Raw genomic sequence first — 11,386 nt, 5'->3', positions numbered from 1 at the left:
CATCCTAGAGGCACAGTGAGTCCCCCATGCTACACACAGCAGGCCCTCTGTTCTGGGACTGCTCACCAGCCTGCTGCCCTCAGGCCTCCTCACTGCCCCCGGCCTGTCCATCACAGCACCCTGGCACATGTCTCCAGACCTTGGCTTGCTTTTCCTCTTGGCCACTGAAGGCCATGAGAAGGGCCTGGACAGACAGAGACAGGCGTCCTCATCACAGGGGAGCGGGCAGCTGGGGATGGAGGGCACAGGTCCCAAGCCATGGCGGTCAGTGTCAAAACCCAAGGGGGAGGTGGTGTGATGCTGTGCACCCCAGGCACGGGGCGAGGGTGCAGGGAGAAAATTCCCTACGAGAACCTGCATAGAGAGGCCTAGAATGGTGCTGCCCAATACAGTTGCCAGTAGCCACAGGTGACAATGCAAACTCAAATTAATGAAATTTACATGTAATTTAAATGAAAAGTACAGCTGTGGCATCACACTGGCCAGTTTCTAGTGCTCAATAGCTCCATGGGACAACTGGCTCCTGTGCTGGGCATTGCAGGTCTAGAAGCATCGAACAGGAACCAGTGACCGAGTCACCTGGGGACAAACAATGGAACAGCGTAGGTGATGTCACTGACAGCATCTTCCCTTTTGGAATTTGTGTTTTGTGGGAATGTATCCTCCTTAAAGAATATATGTCAGTATATACACATAGAATTAGAAAACAAAAAACCCACCGTGCTGTAGTGCCTCCTCCCTGGCCCTCCCCAGGCCTCCTTCCCAGGCTTGTTCTCCACGGTAAGTGCGCTGGTGGCCTGGGCCACCGCCCGGGGCTGGACAACTGAGGGGCGCCCAGAGGAACGTGCTCAATCCAGCCGGCTGATCAGAGGACTGCCCCCCGGCACCGCCTCTGCCTTCCCACCCGACACGCACACGACAGCCCTGCCGGGCAGCACGGCACACAGAGCCAGGTTACGGGTTAGCGGCGCCGGCGCAAGGCGCATGCACAGGGCCGACCAGGCCGCGGGCATCGGGCCCCGCCGCAGCACTCACTGCCGGTACCTGTTCTTCTTTCTGCGCAGCCGCGAAAACAGTTTTCTTTTCTTTCTGTGGGGACGGACGGGACATGGAGGCCTTCATTCTGGGAAAGCCCAGGTGCAGAACCGGCCTGTCCCCTTCCCTCTTTGCCAGCCCCTCTGCTCAGAGGACTAAAGGGCAAAAGCCTCTCCTAAGTACCAGAGGCCTTGCAGAGGGCCTGGACCTACTATCCCCCGTGCCCTGGCTGGTCTCTGCTGTGGCCAGGTGCCCGCGGTGAAGCTAACAGGGCCTGGTGAGGGGCAGGAGGCTTGGGACAGGGGAGATTCGCCCTGCCTGTGGTCCCAGTCCCCAGGGGCTCCAGGTGCACCCAGAATGCCAGGAAAGGCCCCCAGCCCAACACAGAGCGCACAAGGGGCCACTCTGCGGGAAGGGAGGCTGCTGGACCTCCACTGCCCTCTCTCTTCCCTCCACCCCCTTCCCAAAGGAAGCCATGGTTCTGGCCAGGACGGCCACCCGTACCCCCGTTTACCTATCCCAGTGTTCCCACCTGTACCTACATCTGTCCCACTGCTTACCCATCCTAGAGTTCCCAGCTGTCCCTCCCTGCCTGACCTTGGATTCGCCTTCTGGCCTTTATTCCACAACACCCCCCGCTCCCCACCCTCCACCACGTCGCCCTCCTAACCCCCCCACTCCCCCACTCAGGGCACCACGCCCCCTCTGTCAGCCGCACCTATTCTATGTTCAGGGAAGCAGGGGGCAATCACCACCACCCGATGCCCGCATCATCCCAGGCAATACTCCAGGTACCCCAGGAAGCAGACAGTTGCCGAGTTTTACAGGGTTCATCGGTGCTCTCCGCCCTCTGCTGAGACATGCCTGTGTGTATGCACACTCACACCTGTCACACACAGCCCCCGTCACACGCACACATGCACACATGGCCAGAAAGGAGCCCTCCCAGGCTTGCTGTGTCCTCTGATCCACAGCCAGGGAGCGAGGCGTTTCCCTCCTCCCTCACGCTGTCCTCTCAGGAAGCAGAGACCCCCCTCGAAGCCGGGCTTCCCAGAGGGATGGGGGCTGCGGACAGGAAGAGGACCCCATTTGGGTGAGCATAATGCTACCATCCAGGGACATGAGCTTTTCCAGGAGCAGGAGAGGGAAGGGGGCGCTACCTCCCTGCTCTGAGAGGATTGCACACCCCGGAGTCAGCCCTGTTCACACTGTTAGCCCCCAAAGCTGAGCAGGCTGCCCACCCCAACCCTGGCTGCTTCTGCTCCACAGTGATGGGGTCAGTTGGTTCAGGGACCCGTGGGCTCCCCAGAGTGCTCCTTCCTTGATGAACACAGCCAGAGGGGCAGGGACATTGGAGACAGAGACCTGCCCTCACCTGCTTCCCGTAGCACAGAGAGGCCAAGACATGGAGGTCCCTAGACTCCCAAGGCCAAACCCACAGGAGACCAGGGAGGGCACCAACAGGGTCACAGGAAGGAGCCGTGCCCCTGCCGTGCACAGAGTCACGGGTGCCAGGGCCCTCCCCGCACGCACCTGGGCTGGGCCTTGACCGTGAAGGTGTTGCTCCCATGCTGTTTCTCCAGGCTGACCACCACGTCGTTGAGGTTCTGGTTGAGCTGAGGGAGAGACAGTGAGGAGGTGGGGGAACCGAGCAGAGGGTAGTAACTTATTTGTTCCTACAAGTTGGGAAACCACCATCATTGCCTAACACGGCACTCCTTGGGCCAAGGTCGCTAGAGAACACCTTCACGGTTTGAAAGGGCTGGTCTATGTCCTCAGGCCGTCCTGCCCAGGGGAAGACCCGGACCCAATCACAGCCTCCCCCGCATGCCCTCCTGCCCTCCTGGGCCTGGGCACTCCTGAAAGGCGCTATTCCACAGGGCCCGGAGGAATCGCTGTGGCCTCGGGTGTGTGCTGAACCTGGTGGGGAAGGAGGAGCTCAGGCCGCCCCTGACACACCGCTGACTCAACCCTTGGCCAGGGCGGAGTGTGGCACCTCAGAGGGGTCCCCAGGGCCTACCTTGCTCATCTCCTTGTGGAAGTTCTCCTCCAGGCCCGCGATGCTCTGGAACATGTTCATGTAGAAACCTACGCGGCTACAGGAGGGCGGAAGGATGGGGGCCAGGTGAACAGGCAGGTCAGGGCAGCAACTCAGAAACATCCCCACCCACGAGCGACCACACACCCTCATCAGAGACACAAACCCGAGGGCACGGGCACCGCAGCACGTCGGCACCGCAGCATACGGGCACTGCAGCACGTGGGCACTGCAGCACGTCCGCACCGCAGCATACGGGCACCGCAGCCCGTGGGAACCACAGCACGTGGGCACCGCAGCACATGGGCACCGCAGCAGGTGGGCACCGCAGCACGTGGGCACCGTAGCACACGGACACCGTAGCACGTGGGCACCACAGCATGTAGGCACCAAAGCACGCAGGCTGGACGCTGCGCCCGGCCTCACCTGTTCCACAGGGACGGCAGCTCCTCCTGCAGATCCACATTCATTTCCTCAAACACCTTCTGGGCTTTGATGAGCTCCTCCTCTGCCTGGGGAGCAGCACGTGTCATTCCCCTCTGCTGGGCGTCCGTCCCAGCCAGCCCAGCCCCGTGGCCAGTCCACCCCCCTCCTGCCCACCCCTCCTGGCCAGCCAGGACCCTCAGGACGTCAAGGAAAGGGAGGACTGAGCAGCCATTGGCAAAGAAAGGCCCAGGCGGTTGGGAGGGCAGTGAGCGGCGAGTAGGGCTCAACAAAAGGGACAAGACGGGGGCTGGGCGAGCTGGACACAGGGCATGCGCAGAGGCATATCCCAGACCCAGCCAAGTGGGGACCCCGCCACTTCCACATGAACCCCCTCAGGCTAGGTGCCAGCCCTGCTGCTGACTTCAGGTTCTCAGGGCAGCATCTGTCACTGCCTTCCCCCCACCCCATCCCACCCCTGCCCCCGAGGGCTCCCTCCCAGTTTCTGAGGCCAGCTCCTGGCAGCCTCAGCCACCAGCCTTCACTTCACCTCACAGGGACGGCCCTTCTTGCCCCCAGTACCCATTAGGACCCACTCTCCATGAGGACATAGCCACCACCCCAACCCTCCAGTTCGCAATAGTGGGGACATCAGTGAAGACAGCACCACGGCTTGTCTAGGGGACACCTCTGCACCCAGCCGTGCTCACGCAGCCCAACACTGCAGAGAACACAAGTGGGGACAGTTTCACCTGAGAGCTCCTGAAGTCAGGACCTGTGTCTTGTATTCCTTTTGGGTGACACTCCTCATGTTCTGGCTCCTTCGGAAGCATGTGGAAGGGGCAGGGAGTGAGGTGAGGGCCGTCTGCCGTGAGGAGGGCGTGCCACCCCCATGGCTCCACTGAAGCTAACAGTGGGGGAGGGCAGAGTCACAGGAGCCTGGGGTCCCGAGGACAGCGTTCAGGAGGCCAGGGCAGGCGTGGAGAGCAGGTGAGAAATAGCCCAGGGGCTGCGTGGAGCTGGCCAGCCCCCCAGGCGCTGCCTAGAGAGGATGCACTGTCTCCTCAAAGTCAAGTCCCCCAGCAGGGCACCCCCGGGGTCCCAGCTGTCCCATCTCACCGCCAGCCAGCTGCCGACAGTTCACTCCAAAGGCTCTCCAGCCTCCAGCCAGGTATGGTGGGGTGGGGACAAGGAGGATGTGCTTAAATAAAGGTGGCACCCAAATGGGACAGCCAGTTTGGCCAAAATGGGAAACATCTACAGCCCAGCACCCAAAGATGTGATCACATGCCTTACCCAGGGTGGGGGTGGGGGCAGGGAATCCCAGCCACACCCATCCCAGGAGCCCAAAGCAGTGGGCAGGCCCTATAGTCTCCTAAGGGGTTCTCCCAACCAAAAAAAAATGTTTCACCTGTTTCAGGGAAAATGATTCAGAAACCCCGGTCAATAGTCACATTCCTCCTCCAGCCCAAGTGCTGAACTGACTGGCAGGGCACCCCAACTCCAGCCCCGGATTCCTCCTCCACCTCCAGAGTCAGATGAAGTCTCGGGCCTATCAGAGGTCCCCTAGGCATCACCCCCAGCCCCTGACTCTCCAAGGGCACCCTGACCTCAGGATGAGGCTGTCAACACTCAGTGCCTCCAAAGTCAGCTCTGGCCTAAAAGAAATCAGGCAGCACATCAGGTGAGAAATTGGACAGGCAGGCCAGGAGCAGTGGCTCACACTTGTAATCAAAGCATTTTGGGAGGCAGAGGCAGGCAGATCACTTGGCCCCAGGAGTTCAAGACCAGCCTGGGCATCATAATGGGACACAACCTCTACAAAACATTAAAGATTAGCCAGGCATGGTGATGCGTGCCTGTGGTCCCAGCTATTTGGGAGGCTGAGGCAGGAGGATCGCTTGAGTTGGCGAGGTCGAGGCTGCAGTGAGTCATGATTGCTCCACTGTACTCCAGTCTAGGGAGAAGAGCAAGACTCCTTCAAATAAAAAAAAATAGAAAATGAAATTGGACAGCAAGCCATGCCAAACCCACCCAGAGCTCTCCACATCACAGGCACTCAATGAAAATGCTGAAATCAAGAGGCAGCTCGGAAAAAATAAGGCAGCTGGCCAGAGAGAAACCCAACCTTCTGGGCCAGGCCCCTACCCCCGGCCCGTTGGGAATATGAACAAGTGTGAGGGCCTCATCCAGGCTGTGACTACGCTGACCTGAAATGTGCCTCAGTTTCACTGGAAAGAAAACCACGTGACCCTCCTCTCACAGGGCACTGCATCCAGCGGTCCCTGGCCACACCGTGACCCATTTGGAGGACAGGGGGCTGATAAGACCATAGCATTTATGGCCAAGATGGTGAGACGGCCGAGGAGTTTTGCACCAACAGCCTCCTCCGGGAAGCCCTCCAGGAACACTGTGGTGTGGATCACTAGCCCTCCATGAATCCCCAAAAGCCAACCCTCCAGGGCCCATGCTTCCCCTCCAGGTCTCAGCATCCCAGCCAGACTGGAGGGTCCTCCCAGTAACTCCTCCAGAGTCACCATGGGAGCCACAAGTCCTAGGGAAATGGTGCAGGGGCGTGAGTCAGGAGATCCCCAACTGTCCCCTAACTGGCTCAGGCCCCAGGCTGTGATGTGCCTCTCTGGGAAGCTTTGTCTGCTCCGTAAATTCAAGATGATCTCAGAGTTGTCATGAGGCTTGAAGGAGACAGGCATGGCAGCACAGGGGCCTGATGATGTCACCTCCCTCCCCAAAGGAGCCCTCACAGAGGGCAAATGGTTCAAAGGCATGCCTGGAGCACCTCGGATTTCAGAGGAGTCTCCAGGAATGACCACAGATGCAGCCGAAGAGCGGGCACACCTATGTCCCCACCCAGGTCACACGGAGCCCCTCAGCCGGTTCTCTGACCCCTCCATTTGACTTCAGGTCTCCTCTGAAGCAGGAGCTCTCCCAGCAGAGGCCTTTGAAAACACCCTGCCTGGCCTGCCAGGCTCAGACACCAGCCCTGCATCCCAGTGGCGCAGGGCGAGAGGACAGGACCACAGACCGGAAGGCACCAGGACGTGCAAGGTTAGAAGCCAGCATCACCTGATTTTGGAGCAGGTTAGTTTGAGCTAGGAGATAAGCCTGCAGTTTCCCTTGGCACCACTGGGGGGCGGCTTTCTCAAGCAGCGAGACAGGCTGGGGTGGGGAGGTCAAGGCAAAGGAGGGTGGAGAGACCAGGGAGGTGGGGAGAGAGAAACAGAGACACACAGATTAAACGCACGTCCACACGCCCCACACGCAGGGGCCACCCCAAGTAGATATGGGCCCTTGAGGTCGTGAGAATCAGGGGAAGCCCAAGGGGGCAAGGAGAGGGGGTGAATTCCAACTGCAGAGGCAAAGGTGAGCATGGTTAGCAGCACAGGGGACCTGGCAAGCATGGCCCTGCCTGGAGGAGGGACCGTCCCAGCCCCTCGCCTTAGGATGAGTGGGGCCAGCCCTGCACGCCCCCGGCTCCCTCCAGCCAGGGACGGGTCACCTGGGATCTCGTGACGGAATTCCACCCGGCTCACCAGGCAGGGCAGCACCGTTCCAGGGAGACCCAAGAGGCCCACTCTCAGGCTGACGGGTGGCCTGGATCAGGGCTGCGGGGCCAGGAATGGGCCTACGGTGAGCCCCACCCGGGCACCCACAGAGGCCTCTCACTCACCGGCCTGGGCCCAGCACTGTCCCCACCCTGCAGCTCAGCCACCTGGGCCCAGGCAGAAGGAAGGCTCCACCCTCGGGTCTTGGACACCTGCCTTTCTCAGCCCCCTGCAGACACCAGCCCAAACCGCCTCCAGCCCCTACCTTGGCGGTTTTGGCTTCATCCTTCTTTTTGGCGGTTTGCAGAGACTCGTAGTGGTGCCGGGCACTGACGTAGTCCACCAGCTTGCGTCCCCGCTTGGCGATGTGTGACTGGGGCAGATGGGGGAGGGTGCTGAGTGGGGTCTGGCATCCCTCCTGAGACTCCAGAGACCCTACATGGACCCTTAGGGCGGGCAGGAGACCCCAGCTCCACAGGAGCCCTTGAGCCCCGGTTGCTGGAACCCTTCTGGTGGCAGAGAGCTCACCCCTGCCAGCGGTCCAGCCCCACTGTGTGAAACATTTTCTTGCACATGAGCCCATGTGTCCGCGTCCACCAGCTGGTGACGTGTCAGCCAAGTCTCTTCCTCAGCCTGACCCCCAGCTTCTCATCTCCAGAGCCACTAATATCAGACTCCGGGAGCTTGAGGCCACTGCACTGGGGGGCCCTGAGGCCAGCATGAGCATGACACCCCCATCCCACCCACCAAGGGGATCTCGTCAACCCACTGATCAGCCTCGGCTCCAAGTGCACGTCGCCCGGAGATCACTGGCCTTGGTGGAGACCAGAGACACTGCCACCTCCTAGCACCCACCCAGGCCCGGCAGAGACAGCAGGCTGTGAATGCACACACCACACAGAGACACCCACACGTGCAGACCCAGACAACAAACAGGTAACATGTACACATACTCTTCCAAGCACACGTGGTGTAAACACAGGGGACCTGCAGGCACGCACATCCCTCGGCCCTGCTCCCCCTTCTACGCCTTCCACAATCACACAGCCAGCCACTCCTCAGCCACACACACACACACACACACACACACACACACACACACCGTGGGACCTCCTCCCACAGCCCTGAGACCAAAAGGGACAGGAAGACACAGGTCTGGAGAATGGGGGCGGCGGGCTGGCAGCAGAGGGAGCAGCTCTGGAGGATAAAATGCTAGGCCAGGGGCTTCCTGCCTCCAGGGCAGCCTCCTCCTGGCCTGAGCCACACGCCTTGGGCCCTGCCCTCTCTCCACGTCCTTCCAGGAAGCCAGGCACCTGCAAGCAGACCTCTCACCTTGATGTCAGGGCACTGGCCCAGGTACGTGTCCATGGTCAGCAGCGCCTGGTCCACCAGCTTCTGATGGTAATCCATCCACAGCAGGTCATTGTTCTGAGATGGGCAAGAACATGACAATGTCACCAGGGTGCTGGGCCACCCTCGCCCCAGCACTCACCTCCCAGGAACGAGTCCCAGCCCCATCTCTTTACAGATTGGTGGCTTCTCGGAGCCTCAGTTTCCCTATCTGTAAGATGGGGGCAACAGTTCCTGCCCTACTGGTGACTGTGAGGATCAGATACGCTGAGGACTGGGGTCAGCCAGGGAGGCTTTGTGAGTCGTGAGCCGTAACACACAAGTAAGGACGACCACGACCCACCATCTGACCCACCTTGGTGTGAGGGTATGCCAGGAGAAGAGCCCTCAGAAAGGAAGGGCAGCTTACCCCAGGGCACACAGCACATGAACACCGGAGAATCACAGCGGCTTGTCCCAGAGGGCTCGGCCCAGTGGGACGGGAGCTGAGGCCAGAGCGCCCTCCAGGAAGGGCCAGGGCCGCCGGTTCCACGCTCACCTCTGCGATCTTGTTGGCCTCAACCCTGCCGGGCCAGTCAGGCTCATACACCTCCTGAAGACACTCATTCAGCTTCTTGGAGGCCTCGGGCATGGCTTTGGGGCAGGAAGGAAGGTGCGGACCTCCCACTGATAGCCCTCGCACACCCTCCCAGCTCTGCACCCACTAGCTCCCTATGGGTGCACCCTGCCTGCCTCCTACCTTTGACGGAGGCCAGGTAGGTCCACACATCCTTCTGCAGCCAGGTGCCTTCAGTCTGCAAAGAGAAGACTGGTGGCCCACCCGGTCCCTGACCCTCTCCTTCCTGCCCCCCTCACATGGATGAACCAACCACGCTGCTCTCCTGACAGCAGCCACTGATCAGCTGACTTCCCAACAAGACAGAAGCTGGCGCCTGCCCTCTTCCAGATGGCATTTGCAGCCTGGGAAGGAAGGCAGGAAGACAAGGACCACCCTGCAGGATGACAGGTTGTGCGTACGGCTGAATGACACACAGACAGCACAGCACCCGAGAGCAGCAGGACCATCACTCACAGACCTGCACTCAGACACCTGCAGACAAGTGACCGAGCACAGGAGTACAGCCAGGGCAGGTGTGGTGACAGCCAGTCCCCCTGCGCCACAAGCTCAGGATGTGCCCGGGGACAGAGAGCTCCCACTGCCTCCCACTAGGGAAAGGGGGCCCAGTCCGAGCCTTTACAGGGACAGAAGACCTGCGGAAGAGATGGCATTGGAGCAGATGTGCAGAATGTGGGGGTCATGGCCAAGACTCTAAGGACATTAGGGTCATAGGCTATAGTGGGAAAGGGCTCAGCAGGCAGTGGGTTGGGTGGTGACACTCCCTGAGCTGGGAGGTTGGTATCCAGGGGCCTCCTGAGACAGCAGGACCAGCAGAGAGGCTAGAAGCCTGGGACAGGCCTCAAGTCCCTCTCGGACATCAAAACCAGAGCCAGGGAAGCTGAGTGAAGAACTCCAGGTTCCAGGAGGGGTGAACAACAGGCGAGGCCAACACTGAGGTCTGAGACCACGCTCAGTGAGACGCGGAAGTTTCCAGAAGCATGTGCAAAGAGTGGGCCACACACAGGCTTTGAGGCCATGCAGACCCAGCTGTCAATTACTAGCCACGCGGCCCTAAACAAGCTAGTGAGCCATCTGAACCTCAGTCTCCTCATCTTTCAATGGAAGGTAAATGATCCCTGCCTGGCACTCCTCAGATCCAGTGAGCAGGGCCAGGACCCAGAGACCAGAAGGCAGGCTCGGGAGATGTGTCTCATGCTAAGGACAGGAATGCGAGGCAGAGAGGGGACTTGGGAGAGCCGCAGTGGCTGAGGCTGACCTTCGAAGGGAAGGGCACCCTCCTGGCCTCACCTCCCTGCCGCCAGCTCAAGCCTCAGAGACATCCATGTTCTGGACGCCTCCTGCCCCGGAGGAGGGACAGCTGGCCTGGTCCCAGGAGACCCAGCATGCCTGCAGAGCTCCAGCCTGGCCAGCTTCATGCTTGCACAAGAGATGGAAGGTGGCCCCATCCATTCAGGTCAATCTCCAGGCGAAGGCCAGCCGGGACCCGGCCACCTCCACAGGCTCACCCCAGCACGACACCCTCAAACCCACTTCTGTCTCCCTACTACAGGCCTCTCCCTGTCCGCAGCCGGGGCAGCTGTTCCTGCCCTGGTGCCCTGGCGGTCAGCACCTTCCATGCAGTCATCTTGACACCCGTGCCCCACCCGGCAGCACAGACGCAGACAGAGGGTCAGCGACCGGCCCAGTCACACAGAGACTGGGGGAGCCCATGAGCCCCTCCAAGCCTGGGCACGCAACCGCAGCGTGTTTTGTGGGTAATGGGTAGGGACGCGGCCCTGAGAACCCACAGATATGCCTGTCACGATGAATGCTTCCGTGTGGCAGCAGGGACAGCCACAGGAAGGGCTTAGGAGCAGCACATAAGATGCTATAGGATTTTAAAAAGAGGTGTGAAGAAAAAAACAATCTCTAAAATTCTTTTCATCCTGCCTTGAGTAGAGTGTACAACACTGGCCAGTTGTCATTCTTACGGACATCCAAGTTCAAGGCCCTCCGATGCAAGTCTGAGTGAAGAAAGAGACGGCCGCTCCACCGCGGACATCAGACCTCCCTGGAATTCCATCGGGGTGGGATGGAGACCCCTCGGGGCTGAGGAACGAGGAAGGGTCCGTCCCACTCCTGACACAGCCACCCTCAGTCTTCACAATTAAAGACTTTGTTGGTTGAGACGAGGATTAAAGTGTGTTCATAATGGGATGCTATTGTGTCTCCTGATGTCACAGAATCTTCCAGATCCAGCTTCTGTCCCTGCCAAGCCTCCACCATCGCACCCACACCTCCCACGCCCTCCTCACCCTTCCTCCCCAGCAGGGTTCCCATGGGGTGGGTCGCTGTGCCCCCCATCCCCCGGCTTCAGGC

At 60.2% G+C, this 11,386-nt stretch overlaps 1 protein-coding gene across 1 annotated transcript; it reads right to left on the bottom strand.

Annotated features, from left to right (window-relative positions):
• Nucleotides 1-1,016: 1,016 nt before the first annotated feature.
• LOC108297655 (myc box-dependent-interacting protein 1-like) lies at nucleotides 1,017-11,371 on the bottom strand. Its single transcript, XM_017520320.2, has 9 exons — nucleotides 11,305-11,371; nucleotides 9,149-9,217; nucleotides 8,948-9,042; nucleotides 8,392-8,487; nucleotides 7,325-7,432; nucleotides 3,500-3,585; nucleotides 3,056-3,131; nucleotides 2,569-2,651; nucleotides 1,017-1,089 (listed from the first exon to the last, which is right to left on the bottom strand). The coding sequence occupies exons 1-9, from the start codon at nucleotides 11,369-11,371 to the stop codon at nucleotides 1,032-1,034; spliced, it is 738 nt and encodes a 245-aa protein (XP_017375809.2). The 3' UTR covers nucleotides 1,017-1,031.
• Between the last annotated feature and the right edge of the window lie 15 nt (nucleotides 11,372-11,386).

The sequence above is a fragment of the Cebus imitator genome, unplaced genomic scaffold (genome assembly GCF_001604975.1).
Source record: "Cebus imitator isolate Cc_AM_T3 unplaced genomic scaffold, Cebus_imitator-1.0 Scaffold825, whole genome shotgun sequence".
NCBI lineage: Eukaryota > Metazoa > Chordata > Mammalia > Primates > Cebidae > Cebus > Cebus imitator.
This window is presented reverse-complemented; position numbering and strand designations above follow the sequence as displayed.

What these genes read in the sequence shown, in the direction of transcription:
- LOC108297655 (XM_017520320.2), bottom strand. Translation starts at nt 11,371, where the DNA reads ATGGGGGGCACAGCGACCCACCCCATGGGAACCCTGCTGGGGAGGAAG. An exon ending in AGGCCAACAAGATCGCAGAG is followed by an intron (nt 8,488 to 8,947) that starts GTGAGCGTGGAA and finishes TGCCCATCTCAG; the next exon opens with AACAATGACCTGCTGTGGAT. An exon ending in GCCAGTGCCCTGACATCAAG is followed by an intron (nt 7,433 to 8,391) that starts GTGAGAGGTCTG and finishes CATCTGCCCCAG; the next exon opens with TCACACATCGCCAAGCGGGG.